Genomic DNA, 20,892 nt, shown 5'->3' with positions numbered 1-20,892 from the left:
TGGTAATTGGCCCTGAGTTATGTTAAAGCTTTAATTGGTTGACTTCAGAAATATGAAATATACTGTATATACTAAAGTTTGTACTATTTATTTTAGGTGGAGTATTTTTTCAAGATCTTGAACAGCTGAAAAGTGGCCTGAATATCAGTGCGAGTTTTTCATTTCAAGAAATAAGTTTCAAAACAATAGGTTCATGAGTTTTATTTTTTGATGCTTTAAATCAGGTGGAGTACTGTTCTCCCAACAAGTTTACAGATGTTACATTGCATTTGCATTTTACACCATGAACACCATTCTACTGCATTGGTTTAAAATAAAGATTATGATTTTACCAGTGACTTTGGTATCTTTTATACATTACTTTGCAGAAAAATTTTACAACTGCATAAATATAAAATCTTCCATGAAAATGGTTAAAACATTCATAGACACCACCATGTGATGGCTCCAGCAAACAACTTTAATAACTAATCACAATAGCTTGATAGCTAGACCCAGATCTCAACATAGATTGAAGATTGAACAGATCTAAAGGAAGTGTAATAAAACCCATCACCCTACACTTAACATTGCCAAAAGAAAATGCAATATCTCCTCCCTCCCCCCTACACAAAAACTTCAGAGTGCAGTATGTTCATACACATGGGCAAAAAAACAAAATCATGTACCATGGCAATTTTCAAAGTATTTACAACTTGGAAAGCAAAGCTTGCTTATAAACTGCAACATGGTTTGAAGGACCAGTGAATGCACTACAGTACTGTACACTCAAACCCACACGAGGCACAAGGCAGCAATACCCAAGGGACAGAAACACTGACTGCTACACATTAGTGGAATTATAATTTACAATAATGGGTATACCCATGGCTCAAGTAGTATCATTTACAGTAGAATAAATATGTACTACTATTGCTTTTATGTTACATACCTAGGTAAATGCAGAAAGCTAGTGTAAAGCATAGATTAAGTGTAGGTCCCATATGTATGACAGTTTGTTCAAGACTAATTTGAAATAAGGGGCAACTTCTATTATGCAGTTATCAGCTCTTGACCTCAATTTTTACTTCAAAACGTCCCTGATAGCGGTCCTTCTCACTATATCCAATATTTTCACCATACACTTTACACTCGATGCGCACTTCCACGTTGTGTTTGATGTTGACGAACTGAATAGCCACTAAGGGCTGGAGGTATTTTTCCTGCAGACGCTTGCCATAGTATGGATAATACTGCAAAGGAAAGCCAGCATATCCTCCCATGCCAAAGTATTCCACGTGTCCAACTTTGTCTCTGTCTTCTTCTTTCTAAAACCAAAAAACAAAAAATTACAATCAAATGTCATAGGGCCCAACTAAAGTCGATGAACATGAAATTAGGATATGAGCAAGAGCTTGAGGAATTCAAATTTATGAGAGTGGAAGATGGGATCAGTGGAATGGTCAAGTCTAGAAGAGGTAACAAAAAGCATGGATGAGGATTCAGTGGAGGCAAGGGCAGAGATAATTCTTCTTTCTCCCCTGTTACTGACAACTTTGCAAAAATGCCATTCACACCTGATGTACCATTAGCTAAGTGATGCAGTGCAATGTTCATTCCTCAGTGGATAGTTAAGGTCTGATACACTGTTTGCATGCCTTTTATTTATAAAAAGCAAACTCATTAGAGATCCATGCTTGTTGGCACAACCCTAGGAAAAGCTTTTCAACCATGACATTCAAGATAGATGTCAGCTACTGGCAAAGTAATTTAGAATCATTTGTTAATTGCAAGCTCTTAACCTGCAGACTGCACTTCATCTCCTGGTGATCCTCAATGTGCTATTTTGCAATCTATAATCACAAAGTACAACTATTCCAAAGAGACTTAAATTATTCCTTTAAAAGGCTCGTTGCTTTGGTTCAACAGATCTCCTTTTGCAGTTTGCTTATAACTGAGTTTGGGTACTGTTAAGCTATGATAGGCTTCAACTTTATGACAAGCTGCAAACACACTGAGTTCATCCTATTGCAAAATATTCAGATATGGGGCTCAGCTTGTGGAATGCTTCATGTCACTTGAGTGACTGCCAGGATGCTCATTGTTCAGTCCATCAGCTGCTCTGACATGTCCGTCATTTGTTGTCATCAGGCCAGTACCTTTTTTGTATAAGTTAGCCAAGAGTTGCCCTTTTGAAGGGAGTAATCTGATGCCAAGCACCACACATGGAAAGCAAAGGACAGGCTAAAGCTATTCAACAACTGCATGGTCAATTGCTAAAGTCCATGTTGACACCAAGCAATCAATAAATCTCAAAAGCAGAAAGCACTGCCAGAGAAGTTTATATTAGTCAAATTTCATGTCAGACTCATCAGAATCATTTGAGCAGCAATAGGTGAATCCAAGCCATTCTGCAAAGTCAACAATGCTACAACAGTCCTCCAGTGCTGAACACCAGACAGCTTGAGGCTTAAAACATCTTAGGCCAGACAAGATCAGACAACAACATATTAGCTTCTATACAGACTAGATCCTGGTGAAATGATCAGTCATACTTTGAGGACAGTTTGTGCCTGGATCCAGAGCCCTGCCAACTAAATGGTAGCCATAAAAACTTGGACAACACTGATCAATCCACATGTTTCCTAAATAACTTAATATCCATTCTTGAAGAAAACATGATCTGAAAAATTTTTTCACCCTAGATTTATGTCGTTAGTGATTGTTCATTTAACATGTAGATTAAACTAGACAAATACTTATGCCATCTCCAATGGCTGTGGTGGGGTTAGGGCAAAAGAGGGTGGCAGCATTGCAGATCAGAGAAATCCTTAACCCAATTTCCAGGGCAAATAAAGGATTTGTCAAATCAAGCACTTTGTAGCTGCACCCCATTTCTCAATTTGAACCTTTCAAGGTCCTGTTGTGAAAGGGAGTTAGGAAACTATTTGATATTACAAGACTGATTTCCCCCCCCCCCCCCCCCTCCCCCAGAGTAGGGGGAACATTTTGCAGAAGAAATACTATCATTTGGTTGAAAAAGACTTGAGCAATTCAAAAATAAGCAAACATAGCAAAATAAGAGATTAGGACAGCTGGCTGTTCATCATATTTACTTCATGGCATTCTGTAAGTATGCCCAACCTCAGCAACTGCTGCAGATGGACAATATAATTCCACTGCCATAGAAGAACAAGAGAACCACTTCATACCATGTTTTTCCAGCTACAAACAAATTCTGTAATAAAAAAGGAGTTACTTTGCATTTATACAAGCTAGCAATATTACCTGCCAAAATAGACATCGGGGGTGTGGGGGGGTGGGGTGGCGGTGGCGTGGGATGTACAGCAATAAAAAGAGAAACAATCCAGCAGCCAGAAATCAAAATGGCAAATTATAACATGCAAATATGCATGTGCAGTTATTTTTAAATGCTGCCATGGAAGCTGTGGCAAACACGCAAATGGCAGGATTTTATACAAGGAATCAAATAATGGCAAAACCATTTCAGGGCCAAATGAAAGAAAAAGAATTGCCTTTATCTTGTGCTTTCCACAACTACCAAAAGTCTCCAGCACTTTATGAAGTGTAATCGCTGCTGTAATGTAGAAAATGTGGCAGCCAATATGCACACTGCAAACTCTCTAACATTAAATGTGTGAATGACCAGCTAATCTGTTTTTTTGTGATGTTGATGGAAGGATAAATATTGGCTAGGATACTGGGAATAATTACCCTGCTCTTCTGCGAAACAGTGCCATGGGATCTTTTACACCCACCCGAGTAGGCAGATGGGCCTCAATTTAACATCTTATCCAAATGACGCCACCTCCAATAGTGCAGTTCTCCCTCAGTACTGCACTTGAGTGACAGTCTTGATTTTTCTGCTCAAGCCCAGGGGGATTTGAACCCAGACATTGTGGTTCCAAGGTGTGTGTGCTACCAGCTGAGTCACAGCGACAATAGTTCCCATATATGTGAACCAAACAAAACAGAAGTCAAATAATTCTTTGAATCTTTTGGATTTGAAACTTGTGAGGGAATGGTAAAGGAATAAACACATTCTAAAAGGAAGTTAACCACCCTTGTCAAAAGGGCATTACCAAGTTAGTTTTGAAAAAAAGTTAATTCCTCCTGCTTCTTCCAAAGCATCTTAAAAAAAATAGCAGGAATAAAATTGATTTTAACAAGCTCAACATTGTTACCAATTTGTTCAAATTGGTAACTCTCTCTGGTCAAAAGACTGTAGCTTACAATCCCATGTGAGGAGTTCAAGAACCACATTAGACCAACACTCCATTCAACACAAAATGCAAACTTGTCGGTGTGTGATCCTTCAGACGAAATGTTTAACTGATCTGAACTCCCTGTGTAAGCAGAGGGATTCCAACGCACTGTTCAAACAGTGCATGCGTAATTTTTCACACCAGTAAAAACATCAACTGGTGATCCATGGCATGCTGCAGTAAATGAGTGGCCATCTAATCAATAGACCCTACTCCAAAAAGGATGTCAGTTGAAACACCAATGATACAAGAAGATAGAATGAATGCTAACCATAATGCTTGGTAAAGACATCAGCATATCAAAGGCACATTCTCAGAAGCTCACCTTCCACATCGATACAAGTGACAAAAGAATGGTTAACTATTATTCTCCAATAACAAAATGCTGGAAAAACTCAGCAGGTCTGGTAGCATCTGTGGAGAGAAACGGAGTTAAAGTTTCGAGTCCCTATAACTCTTCAAAAAGAGTGAGGAGTCATACGGACTCAAAACATTAACTCTTGTTTCTCTCCATAGATGCTGCCAGACCAGCTGAGTTTTTCTAGCATTGTGTTTTTATTTAAGATTTCAAGTATCCACAGTATTTTGCTTTCAACTATTATTCTCTATCCTGCTTTGAAACCAAAACCGCTTACCTTTGCTGCACAATGAAGAGGAATAATAAACGGATTATAATTTGCTTGCAGCTCTTCAGGAAGAGCAGTGGTATTCATTGGAGGCTAAAAGAAAAAAAGATTCAACAACTAGTAACACCCGCTTATAAGTTGCGCAACTTAATGTTAGTCTTAAAATTCTGTAACAATATATTTATACACTTCTATAAATTAGAAAGGCTGAATCTTGCTGGAAAAATAAGTGTGCTATTGATGCATGCAGTCGTCAACAAACAAATTGGCAACAAATTCAGGGGATTAAGAGAACACTTAAATGCAAATCTCCAAAATCTAGTCAATTTACACCCATTTACTTTGCACAAACAGCATTGCTATTCTTTAGAACTTGCTGGAATTCTACATTAACTGCCCATCTCCAGGGTAAATAGGAATGAGCGACAATTGCTAGCCTTGCCTGCATTGCTCACCCCAAGAAAGAATCAAATAAATGAAACTCACTACATAAGTTAGAGGTGGATCTCAACAGTCCAAGTACCTTTAATAATGTAATTGTTAATTCAATGCCATTCAACATCTCCGCCTCAAAAAATAGAATTTAAACTGTTCAATTGCAATCTTGCATGCAACTATATTGTTAAAATTTTAACAGGGCAAATTTTAATGAAGTCTTTTTTCTCTCAATCCAATCTTTTGTTCTTTGTATCTAATTCACTTTTTCTGCCCATTTCTCTTTCTGTACCCAATTCACTTTCGTTTTCTGCCTTTCCAGTTTCTTTCCCAATTCTTAAACTCATTGCTTAAGGGATAGGCTGTTATTCACAAAGGACCTGGAAGCCCTTGTTGCAATGTTTCAAGCTTCCAGCAAATAATTGAGCTGGGGATGCTGGAGGAAGATGCCCCCAGATCTGCCCCAACATAATAGCACTAATAAAGACAGGCTCCTCTTCAATAATGAAGAGCCAGAGTAAAACCATATAGTATCATCTTTCACATTGTTAAATGACAACAATCTATTTTTGTTTATTGTATCATGACTAAACTGGTCTAAGCTATGTCAATAGTGCTAAGCTAAAATGCTTTGAAGTCAGAGTGCAACCACAATTTATTGGTTACCACAAATATGGAACCCTATTCTTAACTCAGGTTTTTGCAGTGCTTGGTTCTTGGAAATTCTTAAAAACTAGCCAAGTTTATGTTTTACCCAAAATTTTATTGACTTCAGCCTTTCATTTCTTCAATTAGGTTATTTCATTACACATGCAAGCTCTAAAGTATCAGTAACTTGAAGGAGCCTCACCTTGGGATAAAAGTTAATAATCCTGTTGAGCTTCGCAACAACGCAGGGTTTGCCATCTGCATAGCCATAACTAGGATCATCTAGTCCAGAGCAATTCTTAAGCCACTTACGGTTAAATCTGCACACTCTCTTCTGTCCACCCGATTCGTCTAGTGCACCTCTATTAATGTAGTTACTAGGAGTCTCTAAAGTAGATTTTAATATTAGATATTAGATTATTAACAGTACTTTATGGCAAAGTCAAAATTCAAGCAACCTAAACATTGGTAATTGAAATAGGGACAACTGAAAAATATTTCACTTCAAATGGGGATATGCCACCTAAGGCATCATTAAAAGGAATGGATGGGAATATCTATAGATGTTACTTATATGGACTTCCAAAAAACACTTTATCAAGTCTCTCATAAGTGGTTTGTGGAAGTGAAGGCAAGGTTAGGACCTGGGTTGAGTGGCAGTAGACAGTAGGGATAGAATGTGATTAATGGTGTTTGGGTCTCAACTATTCAGTGTATTTATTAATGACAGAAAATGGAACAGAAAACCACATATCCAAATTTTCTGCTGACAGGTGGCACTGTAAGCAGTGTAGATGGAAGTGTAACATTACGAAAATATATTGATAGGTTATATATTGATGGGGGATGTGAAGGGACAAAAACTGGCTTTCATTGAAATCCATTTGCCAATGTGAAAAAGAATAGAACAGGTAGAAACACAAGGTCCAAACTGACTTGGGGGTCCAGGTACATAGATCATTAAGGTGTCATGAACATGTACTGTATAGAAATTATCAAAATGGCCAATGGAATGTCTAAAGGACTAGAATAAAGGGGGTAGAAGTCATACTTCAGTTATACAAAATCCTGGTTAGACCATACCTGGACCATGGTGAGCTGCCTCAGGCACCACACCTAAATGAAGGATATACTGGCCTTGGAGAGAATGTAGTGTAAATTTACCAGAATAATACCTGGACTCCAAGGGTTAAATTAGGAAATGACACTTGGATTGTATACCTTGGAATTTAGCAGGATAGGTGGTGATTTGACAGAAGGTTCAAGTTGTTAAGGGGAACAGACAGGATAAACAGAGAAACTCGTTCTGCTGATTGGGAAGCTTAAGACTTGGGAGAGCAATCTAAAAAAGAGTAAAAGCAACCTCTTGATTGTCTTGAGATTAAAACTCAACACTGGCTCATGAAACCGGACGAGATCTAACATTCACATTGTGGCGTCTGACTCCCTTCCAGTTCAGGATATTGCCGAAATTGTTTTGCTGATGGAGGTAGTGAACGTATGGCCACAAAATTAATTCTCAAACTTTTTGTCCAGTAATAACAGCAAATCTCAAGATCATACCTAATCAATTTTAATTAATACTTCCTTATGATTAATATGTAGCCAATCTACCACAGGGTGATTGACTTAACACACCAAAGCCTAAAGTTACTGTACAAAGTCACAAAATGACATGTTCAAAAAAAATACAGCAGCCCAGATACTGGGAGAAATACTTCATGAAGTTGCAAATCACCACAGGTTGCCGGACAATTTACAGCACTTGACTGTTCACTTTGCTAAAATAGCAACTGACCCTCATTTTGCATTTTCACACTGTAATGCCAATTAAATGCATAGAAAATTAGAGCTGCTATTCAACCATTCGAGTACCTTTTTAAATTAGGAATTTTATGCTCCTGTAATACCAACCAACCTCCAAAATATAGTGCCTCCTTCCTACAGGTAGTAAGATTTTTAAAATTTAAAGCTATTCAATTTGCTTTCTTACTTTGTCTTCTGCTCCTCACTCCACTCTTAATTCACCCTGTTCTCCATTACGTTCTCATTTTTAAAAAATCTTAATTGACTGTTGGTCTCTGTGTTCACCAGAGCCCCAGATGCACTGTTATCAGTAATGCAGAGTAAAATTGTGCATGTGAAGGGGAGGGGCAAAGTCTACATTACAGGTCACAATTGGCCCAATATTTTAGAAAAGGAAAATTATCTTTTGTTCAAAGTACAGTATGTACAGTACAGGCATACTTAATTTTGATTAGACTTTTAAAGAAGTCTATATATAGTATAGCAACTACAGGCATTCGCCTTCTCTACAAAGCCCCAAAGACACCAAATAGGGAACATCCTCACACAGCCCAAAACGGTTCCAAAGAAAGTACATGCCACAACTGCAAAATGGTCCGAAGTGCCACAGGACCCAAGAAACTACTGGAGAAAATTGCATTCCCAGGACACTTGCTCAAGATCCACAGCTTTCAGTTACACTCATTCCATTGCGTAGACACTCCTGGAAACCGCAGTTGATGACATCATTGGCAAACCTTAGCATGAAGAGTTTTTATAATTTTTTTTTCCCCAATCAGCAAAGGAAGCAATGCTGCAGAACATGTTAAATGAGCTCCAACCTGAGTTCAAATTATAAACAAAGATGGTCAGTATCTTAATATAACTGCCCCAATACCATGAAAGGAGTACCTTCAATTTGTTGGTAAATATGGAAGAATTTATAAATGTATTAATTGCAAGAAAAATATTTTGTGTATTCTTTCAAAGGGCATGTGTGGAAGGTATAGAGGAATTTGGCAAATTTCACTACTTGGGACTTTGCTGCATGAAGGGACTAAAGGTGAGATTAAATCACTAATTACCAAGACAAGACAAAAAATTGCCATGATCCAAAAATGTTTTTTTCAAGAAATGAAAAGATGAACATTTTGGCCTGCCTCCTGTACGTATTAATAACAAGCTTTATGATCTTCAAATATTCAAGATTTTGCTATCAAGTGATCCTTCTGATGTTCAAATATTTAATTTCTTGATACCTAAAGAGAATTTTTTTTTAATGTATCCTTTGCATTTCCTGAAATTGCAGGCAATGATTTGAGTTCTCAACATTCCATTACTTTTCTTCCAGAAACATTGTCAATCATATTTGCTTTATAATGATCTCAATTTTGCAGTCTTGACTACAAAAATATGCTCCCCTTTGGCCCATTCCAAATGAAGATGATTAGGAACATAGGTTTTAGGAGCAAGAAGACAGTATTTAGCCCTTTGAGCCTGCTCTGCCATTCAATAAGATCATGGTTGATCTGGCTGTGGTCTGAACGCAACTTTCCCCCCTATAACCCTTGATGCCCTTATCTATCAAATATCTAACTCAGTCATGAATAGCTTCAATGATCCAGCCTCCATTTGCTCTCTGGGGGAGAGAAGTCACATACTAACTCAAAAAATTTATCATCTCAGTTTTAAAAAGGAGACCTCTTATTCTTAAACTGAGTCCCCCAGTTCTAGTCTTGCCCAGGAGGAAACATCCTCCCTGTATCCCTCAAGATCTTATGTTTCAATAAGATCACCCCTCATTCTTCTAAATTCCAATGGACATAGGTCTAACCTGTTCAACCTTTCATAAGAAAAGCCCTTCATCCCAGGAATGAAGCAAGTGAACCTTTTCTGAACTACACAGAACTATATATTTTTTTCAAGTAAGGAAACCAAAACTGAGCACAGTACTTCAGGTGTGGTTTCACCAATACCCTATACAGTTACAGTAGATTTCCTTTTTATATTCCATTCCCCTTGCAATAAACACCAACATTCCATTTGCCTTCTTAATCACTTATTGTACCTGCATACTTTGATTTATGTACCGACACCCAGATCTCTCTGTACCACTATTTTCTGCAATCTCCCTCCATTTAAATAGTATATTGCTTTTCTATTCTTCCTACCAAAGTGGACAAATTCACATTTCCCCACATTATACTCAAGCTGCCAGTTTTTTGGCTACTCACTTAACCTATCTATATCCCTTTGCAGACACTCTACATTCTCTTGACAACTTACCTCTTGGTGCCATTAGCAAATTTAGCTACCATGCATGAAGGGACTGAATGTAAGTCATTGATGCAAATAGTTGAGACCCCAGCACTGATCCCTGTGGCACTCCAGTTACATCTTGCCAACCCAAAAAAAAACCCATTTATCCATGCTCTCTGCTTCCTGTTAAATAACCAATCCTTCATCAATGCTAAATGTTACCCCCTACACCATGTGCTATTATCTTGTGTAGTAACTTTTGATGTGGCAACTTATAAAATGCCTTTTGGGAATCCAAATAAGCCATATCTACAGGTCCCCTTTATTCACCTTGTACTTCATCAAAAAACCAATCTATTAGTTAAACATGATTTCTCTTTCACCAAGAGATGTTCATTCTGCCCGATCACATTATGATTTACTAAGTATCCTGCTATAACCTCCTTAATAACAAATGTAGGATAACTGGTCTATAGCTTCCTGCTGCATTTGCCAATTGCCAATCTGATGGGGCCCTTAAGACAAAAAAAGTATGAACGTCAGGAAGTAAAAGAAAAAAAAAAAAAAATCAGCATTAGATACCACTTTCCATGCAAATGCTGAATAGGGGAACAGACCAAAAGGGCATTGGAAAACAACTGTTACCGATCACAATTTCAATTTGCAGGTGACAAAACTTCAAATCACTGAACATTTGTGGATAGTAATGAATTCAAGAGAACATAGACAGATTGGTGCAATAGGCAAATGAAATTTAATGCAGAGAAATCTGAAGCAATATATTTTGGTAGGATAAATGAAGGGGGGTGCAAAATAAAGGGTACAATTCTAAAGGGGTGCAGGAACAGAAACCAAATCATTGAAGGCGGCAGGGCAGAAACTAGAGGAAATAGTTAATAAGGATTATGGGATCTTGGCCTTTATGAAAAGTACAAAAGCACGGAAGTTACAATGAACCTTGATAAAACTGGTTCAGCCTCAGCTGGAGTAATGTGTCGAATTCAGAGTACCACATTTTAGGAAGGATGTGAATGTTTTGGAGAGGATGCAGAAAACCTTTGCAAGAACATTTCCAAGGATAAGAGACTCCAATTACATGGATAAATTATAGAAGCTGGGGTTGTTCTGCTTAGAGATGGGGAGCTTGGAGAGATCTTCAAACTGCTGCTGTTGGTGGATGGGTCAAAGGTCTGAGACCAATTTAAGGTGATTGGCAAAAGCAGTTAGAGAATTTTGTTTTTATTTTTAAAAGTAGGAAGGGGTAGTTTCGGCTGTGGCTTTCAAAAGGAAATTTGATAAGCACCCAAAGGAAAAATATTTGCTAGACTAAGGGAAGAGAGTGGTGGAGCTGAGTTGCTCTTAGAGCGTTGGCACAAATACAACTGGCTGAATGACTCCTTCTGTAATGTAACCATTCTATGATCTCAGTACATCCCAAAGAGAAACAACTAATTGGCTATGAAGTGTAGGCACTTTCTGTAATTCAGCAAACCAGAGCAGCCAATCTGAATGCAAATGCCAATGAAATAATTGAATAATCAAACTATTTTGTGGTGTTGGTTAAGGGATAAATGTTGGCCAGGACACAGAACTCCTGCCACGAGATCCTTCAGGTTAGGTTCCCCAATAAGCATCCTAGTTTAACATTCATCCAAAAGACAGCTCCTCCAACGGTGCAGCGTTTCATCCGGACTGTACTGAAGCACATTGCAAAATTCAGGCCAGCAGCAGCAATCAATTTTCCCCTAAAGGGAATTTGAGACCTGTGTGAACAGCTTTATATCTCCTTAACCAATCAAACAAATTCTTAAAGAACAGCACAGAGTCTAAATCATGTGCAGAAAGCAAAATAGAAGATGTCACTGCGATAAAGACAAAATATTTCTTTTAAAAAGATCCCCAATAATTAAAACCTGAAGAAAGGAAATTCCACACAGTGCCAGGGAGGTTGCTCAAACTTAAGTAAGACTCATGCTGTTAAAAATCTACTTACATTAGAATGGACAAGCTTCAACATTTTCTGGCGAGTTTAATGGGCAAGTACAGCAGCAGGCATTCCATGTGCTTTGATGGGGAATCTCAAAGTGAGAAACCAGTATAGCAAAGCTTCTGCAAGAGGGGAAACCTCCCAAATTCTGCATTTAATTGTGCAAGCACAGTGCCTGGAATTTGCTGTCCAATTTACTGTACTATATAATAACAGTGAGCGCTGATAGCCTCATTTATCCTTGAACAGTAAAATCTAGGCGATTGGTTTTAAATCATTGGAGTAAGTCTTCAACCCTGGATCTTGAGAGGCAAGAGGGCACTGTGCCAAGGCTAATTATATTGCAACAGATTTCACACCAAAGTTGATCTTGTTCAAACATGCAAAATAGCATTTCCAACAATCTTCCAGACCAAGAAATCCAAAACTCTGCCCAATATCTTTAATTGTAGAATTTGGAAGCGAGTTAGTGCAATGATAGGGACTGAATTTGAGCACCTGCTTGGAACCACAAGTGTGAATATAATCATGACTAACATGTCAAAAAAAAACACTGCACACCCTTGTCCAGAAAATTTTCATACACATGGTGACACCACATGTTACTGAAGCCTCAACAGCACCTGCCATCTATAACCAAAATGTACTAGTTGAAGGAGGGAAAAGGGAAAAAAAATTGGTGTACAGCTTGATAATTTATGTTTAACAATGGGAGGAAGAAAAGTAAGCTAAACTGACCAATATTTGTTTGTGCTAAATAGTCACTGGGTGAGTTTTTAAAAATTAAATGGACTAATGACCTAGTTCTGAAACAAGTACAAGTTGAAGTACATCTGGCAAAGCTTATCCATTCTCATAGCGATGCCTCAACAAGATACATAAAAGGCATGAACCTGAACTAGACAGCTTAAAACATCTCGAACTATTTGGCTACAAAATTGAATTAGCAAAAATATTTTCTATTCTAAAACTGGTCATGACTGGCAAGACACTGCATCCAGAGAATAATATTTTTGACAATAGGAAAACAAAAGTGAATAGGTTTAAGTGGGTACAGTTTTTGTTGCAATATGTGGTTAGATTATATATATATATATATATATATATATATATATATTATAAAAAACTGAATAAAACTCATGGATGACATCATGTAGATGATTCTCAAACTAGATCCTTAAAAGTGTCTGAAGAATTAATGAAAGAGCAGATTTGTGACTTTGAGGCTTATATTTCATCAGGTGTCAACTTGATTCAGTTGTTGTCCTCAAGCAATTAACCATTCAAAATAGTGGCCATTTTTGTGGCTTGAACACAATTGAGGGGTATGATCGTATTGTTGGGGTTGCTATGTTTCTTCCACGGAATGAAAAATTAGAACTCATCTAGGATTACCAGGATTCAGACGCACATTCAAATAGATCCATTGCACAATTCAAGGGAAAGAGTTTATCTCCTTGTCCTAGTCAGAATCAAGCTGTTAACCAACACCACAGATTTAATTGGCTATTTATGTCAGTATCATTCACAACATCTCACTCTCACGAAGTGGTTGGCATGTCAGCAGTTCAAATGCAAATATAATAATTGCTTGGCTATAGAATTCTACGATTAAGAATATTATCTTCCATTTGCTGTGGCAAGTAGAATACTGCCCCTCACAAAAGGTAAAAGTTGCAGTTTAGGTTGAGCTGTTATCTAGCGAACAATCTCCTTACCAGCAAGTTATGTCACCCAAATGAAACACCCAGCCAAAAAGCCATTTCATCGACAATTATTTTTTTAAAAAAGTTTGTTTAACTTCGTGTTTTGCCAAAAAACTAAATGCAAGCTAAAAATTAAAACAGAGGTTTGTCATTGCTCCTAGTTATTGGTTATTTATATATTAAAAAGTATAAGGCTATAAGTTTTTGCCAACTGAAGCTTTACAGCTGTCAAAGGAAGAACAAGACCATCAAGGCACTATTACAGGATTTAAAAACATTTGTTTGCAGATTAGTCACCTTGAGAGCAAGTACTTCAGATTTGACTTAATGGTCCACCTTCTATGAAATTAATAAACCGATAGCTCCATTTTCTGTCTAATATGGCCAGCTCACAGCCCATTTTTTAATATTTAAGAACACAAGAAATAAGAGGAGTAAATAGGCCATTCAGACCCTCAAGCCTACTCCACCGATCAATAAGAAAATGGCTGATCTGAAGTGGCCGCAACTCCACTTTCCTGCTTGTCGCCTAAAACACTTGACTTCAATCAAAAATCTAACTCCAGTCATGAATATATTCAATGACCCAGTCTCCATGCTCACTGGGGGAGAGAATTCCAAACATCAGCGACTCTATAAGAGAATAAATTCCTCATCTTCGCCATCTTAAATGGGAGACCCCTAATTTTGAAACTGTCCCCCTAGTTCTGGACCTCCACACGAGGGGAAACATCCTCTCTGCATCTACCCTGTCAAGCCCCTTCAGAATCTTGTGTTTCAAGAAGATCACCTCTCACTCTTCTAAAATCCAATGAATATGGGCCCACCTCCTCACCTTCCCTCATAAGACAGCCCCTTCATCCCAGGAATCAGCCTATGAACTGCTTCCATTGCAAGTATATCCCTTCTTAAGTAAGGAGATCAAAACTGCACTCAGTATTTTAGGTGTGATCTCACAATGCCCTGTACAATTGTATTAAGACTTCCCTGCATTTATACTCCATTCCATGCAATAAATGTCAACATTCCATTTGTCTTAGTTACTTGCTGTACCCACATACTGACTTTGAGATTCACATACAAGGACAGCCAGGCCCCTGCAGGATACTGAGGTACATGTCAATTAAAATAATATTTTGCTTTGATTCTTCCTGCCAAAGTGGATAACCTCATTTTCCCACATTATACTTCCTCTGCCACATTTATGCCCACTCACTTAACCCAACTACATCCCTTTGCATCCTCCTCAACTTGCTTTCCTATCCAGCTTTTTACAGTCAATGAATTTGGCTACAATAGTCCGTCCATTCATCCATTAATAGATCGTAAAAGCTGAGGCCCCAGCACAAAGCTCTGTGGCATTTCACTAGGTAAGTTTGCCAACCTGAAAATGCCCAATTTACCCCAACTGTTTCCTGTTTGTTAGTGAATCCTCTACCAACATTAATATATCACCCCAACACCAGGCGATCTTCATCTTGTGCAGTAACCTTTTATGTGGCACCTTATTGAACGTCTTTTAGAAATACAAATACATTTTTTTTTTATTCATTCATGGGATGTGGGCTTCGCTGGCTGGACCAACATTTATTGTCCATCCCTAGCTGCCCTTCAAGTGGTGGTGAGCTGCCTTCTTGAACCACTGCAGTCCATGTGGTGTAGGTGCACCCAGTGGTGTTAGGAAGGGAGCTCTAGGATTTTGACCCGGCAACAGCGAAGGAGCAGTGATATATTTCCAAGTTAGGGTGGTGAGTGACTTGGCAGGGAACTTCCAGGTGTCAGTGTTCCCATCTAGCTGCTGCCCTCGTCCTTCTAGATGGTAGTGCTCGTGGGTTTGGAAGGTGCTGTCAAAGAAGCCTTGATGAATTCCTGCAGCGCATCTTGTAAACGGTACACGCTGCTGCTACTGTGCGCCGGCAGTGGAGGGAGTGAATGTTTGTGGGTGTGGTGCCAATCAGGCAGGCTGCTTTGTCCTGGATGGTGTCAAGCTTCGAGTGCTGTGGGAGCTGCACTCATCCAGACAAGTGGGGAATATTCCATCATAGTCCTGACTTGTGTCTTGTAAATAGTGGACAGGCTTTGGGGAGTCAGGTGGTGAGTTACCCAGTGCAGGACTCCTAGCCTCTGACCTGCTCTTGTAACCACAGTATTTATATGGCTAGTTTAGTTCAGTCTCTGGTCAATGGTAAACCACCCCCCCCCCCCCGGATGTTGATGGTAGGGGATTCAGTGATGGTAATGCCATTGAACATCAAAGGGCAATGGTTAGATTCTCTCTTGTTGAAAATGGGTCATTGCCTGGCACTTGTGTGGCACAAATGTTACTTGCCACTTGTCAGCCCAAGCCTGAATATTGTCCAGATCTTGCTGCATTTGGACATGGACTGCTTCAGCATTCCAGTCATCACAAATGGTGAACATTATGCAATCATCAGCGAACATCCCCACTTCTGACCTTATGATGGAAGAAAGGTCATTGATGAAGCAGCTGAAGATGGTTGGACCGAGGACACTACCCTGAAGAACTCCTGCAGTGATGTCCTGGAGCTGAGATGGCTGACCTCCAACAACCACAACCTCCTTTTGTGCTAAGCACGACTCCAACCAATAGAGAGTTTTCCCCCGATTCCCATTGACTCCAGTTTGGCTGGACACTCGGTCAAATGTGGCATTGATGTCAAGCGCAGTCACTCTCACCTCACCACTTCAGCTGTTTTGTGCATCTTTGAACTAAGGCTGTAATGAGGTCAGGAGTTGTGTAGCCCTGGCGAAACCCAAACTGGATGTCAGTAATGTTATTGCTAAGCAAAGCTGCATGATAGCACTGTTGATGACCCCTTCCATCACTTTACTGATGACGGGGTGTAGACTGATGGGGCAGTAATTGGCCAAGTTGGATTTGTCCCGCTGTATGTGTACAGGACATACCTGAGCAATTTTTCACATAACTGGGTAGATGCCAGTGTTGTAGCTGTGCTAGAACAGCTGGGCTAGGGGCGCGGCAAGTTCTGGAGCACAAGTCTTTAGCATTAGTGCCAGTTAGTCAGGGCCCATAGCCTTTGCACTACCCAGTGCCTTCAGCTGTTTCTTGATATCACATGATGTGAACTGAATTGGCTGAAAACTGGCACCTGTGATGCTGGGGACCTCCAGAGGAGGATAAGATGGATCATTCACTCAGCACTTCTGGCTGAAGATTGTAGCAAATGCTTCAGCCTTATCTTTTGCACAGATATACTGGGCTCCCCCATCATTGAGGATGGGGATACTTGTGGAGCATCCTACTCCAGTGATTTGTTTAACTGTGCACCATTATATCTACTGGTTTCCCTTTATTCATGCTCCTTGTGACATCCTCAAAGAACTCTAATAAATTTGTCAAGCATGATTGCCATTTCACAAAACCATGTCGACTCTGCCTGATTTTCTAAGTGTCCTGCTAAGTACAGTTGCTAGCAAATGAGAAATATTAGGCTAACTAGCCCATGATTTATGTCTCCCCCCCACCCCCCACCTTTCTTGAATGGAGGTGTTATATTTTCAGTCTTCCAATCCGCTGGGACCTCTTAAGATTACAACCAACCATCTCTGCAGCCATTTCTTTTAAGACTCTAGGACGCAGTTTGTCAGGTTCAGAGTATTTTTCAGCCTCAAGTCCCATTACTTTTTCCTCTCGTGATAATGCTTGTTCCTAGTTCCTTTCTCCTTTTTGCCCTTTTATTTTGAACTATTCTTGGGATGTTTTTTGTGTCTTCTAAAGTGAGGAGGGATACAAAATAGTTGTTCAAAGCCTGTGCCACGTATATGAGTCACGTGTTTATCAGAGCAAGAACAGTTTACCTAAACTTACCAGGACAGTCTTCAAAATGAGCGCTGCCAGCCTGAAAGGTTTCATTGTAACCATCCAAGAAGGTGCCCATACTGCGCACAAAGTTTTCGTAGGACTTTGGGTTTGACATACCAAAAGAAATTTCTGTTTTTGCTGTATACGGTGTATGTGATAATCCTAAAGTGGAAGAAAATTGAAATTTAATGAGAATCAAATAAACATGTATTTTTGGTGGTTTAAGTTTTAGCACATTTAAGATGTTACTCATGTTGATAAATCAATACCTTTGTATGTTACTGAAATTTAGAACGTAATCACTAAACTGAAATAATTGCAATTTTATATGCAATCTTCATACAAAAGGTCCATCAAAATTAGGGACATCCCAGCCAATAATTAGTTGATATCTGGACAGATTAGTAATAGTGGTGCTGCAAAATGACTTTAAAAACTTTTCCTAATGCAGACACACTAATGAAATAATCAGATTGCTCTATTCACTATATAGTGACCCTTGTTGAAAATGCATACATGCAGAGATCAAGATTAGATGACTACCAAAGGTTTGCACTAAGTAATTTGTTACTTGCATAATACACCAGAGGACAACAATATCTCAGTGAAGAGGACAGATTTAAAAAAACACAGCTTAATGTTGTAGGGCTTAATAAAACCCTACTTTTGATTTTTGATACCGAACACAGTACACAACATTGTGGCATGACTGGGTTACACAGTACTTTACAGGTACAGACGAACACTACAATGTCCCTTTTTGCATTTAAAATAAATCAACCCTATTAAAATAAAAGCACCATTATTCAATTATTCATGAGTATTAACATTTTCAAAATCTGTTCATAAGACCCGACTCCGGTAGAAGTGTGGGGGAGGCTGCAGTGTGCGCATACTGATAAGTGACCTTCACAGTTGCCTCCCAGCGTAGTGGTACTGTGACAAGCCGGCTTTTCCATTGCGCCTCTTTCGGCAACCGTGGACAACAAATCGGGAAGCACTTGAGCACGGTGAAGTAATTGATGCCATGAAAGGCAAATTACATTTACTTAGCAGTTCCCGATGCACGCCCCTGTCCTCACCTTCCACCTTGTGTACACGTTTAAAAATGCAAAACCAATATACCTGGAGGTGCAACTCTGTCCTGGTATTTCGGTTCGAAATCACTGATAGTGAGCAGCAGTACTTGAATGGTTCCGATGAAGATCCCAGCGAGACACCCATAGAAGATCAAGTAGAACAAGAATATCTTGACTACAGGAGCAAGAATATAGATAACCAGGCATTACTCGGTGATTTTTCTAGGTAAACAACCCCCAGTGGTTAAACGCAATAGAAACTATTCCGATTCGGCGTAACAATTTCTTTAAGTGTCTAAATCGTGATATTTGCTTGCCTCTCAGCAGATTTCATTATCACCGTAAATGTGCCTTTAATGCGATGCGATTTGAACGGTTATGAGTAAAGAAGCCTGAGTCGAGTGGGGGTGAGGGGTGTTCTAGCAATGGCCCATGCTGATAAGATGTCCTCCAGCCCTCCGAGCAGCGAGGTAGTTGACACTTGCAGCGAAAGTCCTTCGGAAAATTTCCATCCGATGACGAGAAGGGAGTGTTCAACCAGACAGAGGGAGGGAGAGACTGGGCCAGTAATTTATTGGTAATGAACTTGCATACTCGTGATGGGGTTGCGTAATGTTTATTGGTGCAGTGAAGGTGGAAAAATCGATAGAAAAGCCCGATGCCAACAGATTTTTAAAAATGCCAGACGACCTCCCCTTTAAAAAAAACTGATGGCTCCACACCCATTGCATGATTTGTTTGCTTGTTAACAGAAGCTGCCAAGATCGCGCCCGGCGGCCAAGAGTGTTTTAAAAAAAATCTAGGCTGCCGATTTGTAACATGCTGATGAACCTGAATGACTATCTAGGTGGATGTGAAAGGATGTGTGTGTACTCAGGACCAGGGGCCGCCTGGACACAAGATAACCATCGGTTGCTAAGAGACAAAAAAAAACTCGGACCATTTTTCCTCATTTATACACATCCCTTTTTCGCCTCTACAGCCCCCTCCCCCACTAATTCTGTTTTATTTTAAAACTCCAAAGTCTATCATCCTAAGGGAATCCCCTGGATCCGATCAGTTAATTCTTTTGTAAGAAACTTGAGGGTTTCCGATGCACCCGAGCGATATAAACGGGGAGCAATGTCGAGCGGCTCGGCGGCAGCGTGCTGCAAAGCGCACCACCTTGAATAACCTTGGACTGCGGAAATTGTGCCTTCAAACTCCTAGCTTTCCCCACACCCCATGCTTTCCTCGGCCCCCCACTCCGCGCCAAACACATGTCTGCCCAAAAACTAAATCAAAGATCACCAAACATCAAGATATAGAAAAAAAAAGAGCCCTCCTCCCTCCTTTCTCTCTCTCAGAAGAAAATGAATGTAATGTCCAACCACTGTACGGAAGCAACGTCCTTCACACTGACTTTCATTTATTTAAAACACACACACACCCAGAGTCACGCACATTGTATGAAGGCGGAAGCCGGTACCATTTACCCGCTCGCTGCTGGCACTCAGAAACGCACACCATTTTTACAACCAATCTTTTGTCTAAGATACAAAAACGCTCCAAGTCACCCTCACACTTTTACAAAATGTAAAACAAAGCAAAAACAAATCTCCAGATTATTCTCTCGCAACAATTCTACAACCTCCAGCGCAAATCACTAACCGAGATCAAAGGCGGTGGTGGGGGGGGGGGGGGGGGGAAGAGAAAGAAGGCCGATTGCTTTTTTAAAAAAGAACACTAATACTTACACCAACTACTGCCGGTCCTGCCTAGAAACTGCTTTTTTTCGGAGTCCCAGAGGAATTTCTTCCAGTCTCCATCTCCCTCCTTGGCCTTTGCCCGAGCCATGCTGTCTTGAGAAGGCTGAGGGTTGTCGAAGAGTTTGAGAGAAACTTGGCCTCCCTGTTAAGCAGATCCTCGCTCGCGGCAGCAGCGCGCACCCAACCTCGCGGCGGCCGTTACTCTTCAAAAAGAAACGACGGTTGGAGTTGGGCTCGCTCACACTCGAGGCGTCACTCCCACCGGGGCGGCGTGGGGGAGGGAGGTAGTGGTAAGAGTGGAGGAGGGGAGGGTAAACTGTGAGACTCAGCAAGATTATTAATTTTTTTTGTTTTTCTTTGTTAAGATATAATATCCTCCTGTTCCTCGGAACCTGGGGTGAACGGCAGCCAGGAAGAAGGGAGAGGGGCGGGGAAAGGGTAAAGGGAAGCGGAGTCTAGGAGCTCCAGGTGTCAGGAGTTCCGCCGAAGGTAAACGACTCACTGACTCTG

General features: G+C 39.9%; 2 protein-coding genes across 3 annotated transcripts in view; one reads left to right on the top strand and one right to left on the bottom strand.

The window, feature by feature from the left end:
• Nucleotides 1-331, top strand: part of nme7 (NME/NM23 family member 7) — a 189,598-nt gene extending 189,267 nt beyond the window's left edge. For both annotated transcript variants that reach the window (XM_041210812.1, XM_041210814.1), the window contains one exon: nt 97-331. In XM_041210812.1, the coding sequence (XP_041066746.1) occupies nt 97-129 (33 nt within the window). In that variant the 3' untranslated portion in view covers nt 130-331. The remainder of the gene's footprint in view (nt 1-96) is intronic.
• On the bottom strand, nt 187-20,891 carry LOC121290397 (sodium/potassium-transporting ATPase subunit beta-1-like). The gene is made up of 6 exons (XM_041210815.1): nt 20,371-20,891; nt 18,681-18,809; nt 17,562-17,717; nt 6,177-6,361; nt 4,901-4,984; nt 187-1,307 (listed from the first exon to the last, which is right to left on the bottom strand). Exons 1-6 carry the CDS (start codon nt 20,468-20,470, stop codon nt 1,044-1,046), a joined length of 918 nt encoding a protein of 305 aa, XP_041066749.1. The 5' UTR covers nt 20,471-20,891; the 3' UTR covers nt 187-1,043.
• Between the last annotated feature and the right edge of the window lies 1 nt (nt 20,892).

Source organism: Carcharodon carcharias, chromosome 18 (genome assembly GCF_017639515.1).
Source record: "Carcharodon carcharias isolate sCarCar2 chromosome 18, sCarCar2.pri, whole genome shotgun sequence".
Taxonomy (NCBI): Eukaryota; Metazoa; Chordata; class Chondrichthyes; order Lamniformes; family Lamnidae; genus Carcharodon; species Carcharodon carcharias.
The sequence above is the reverse complement of the archived record's forward strand: the minus strand, read 5'-3'. Positions and strand labels throughout refer to the sequence as shown.

Bases quoted from the DNA above. Each gene is read 5' to 3' on its own strand.
- LOC121290397 (XM_041210815.1), bottom strand. From the start codon at position 20,470: ATGGCTCGGGCAAAGGCCAAGGAGGGAGATGGAGACTGGAAGAAATTC. The intron at 18,810-20,370 runs GTAAGTATTAGT...TTGCTCCTGTAG, and splicing joins CAGGACCGGCAGTAGTTGGT to TCAAGATATTCTTGTTCTAC. The intron at 4,985-6,176 runs GTGAGGCTCCTT...TTTTTCTTTTAG, and splicing joins TTATTAACTTTTATCCCAAG to CCTCCAATGAATACCACTGC.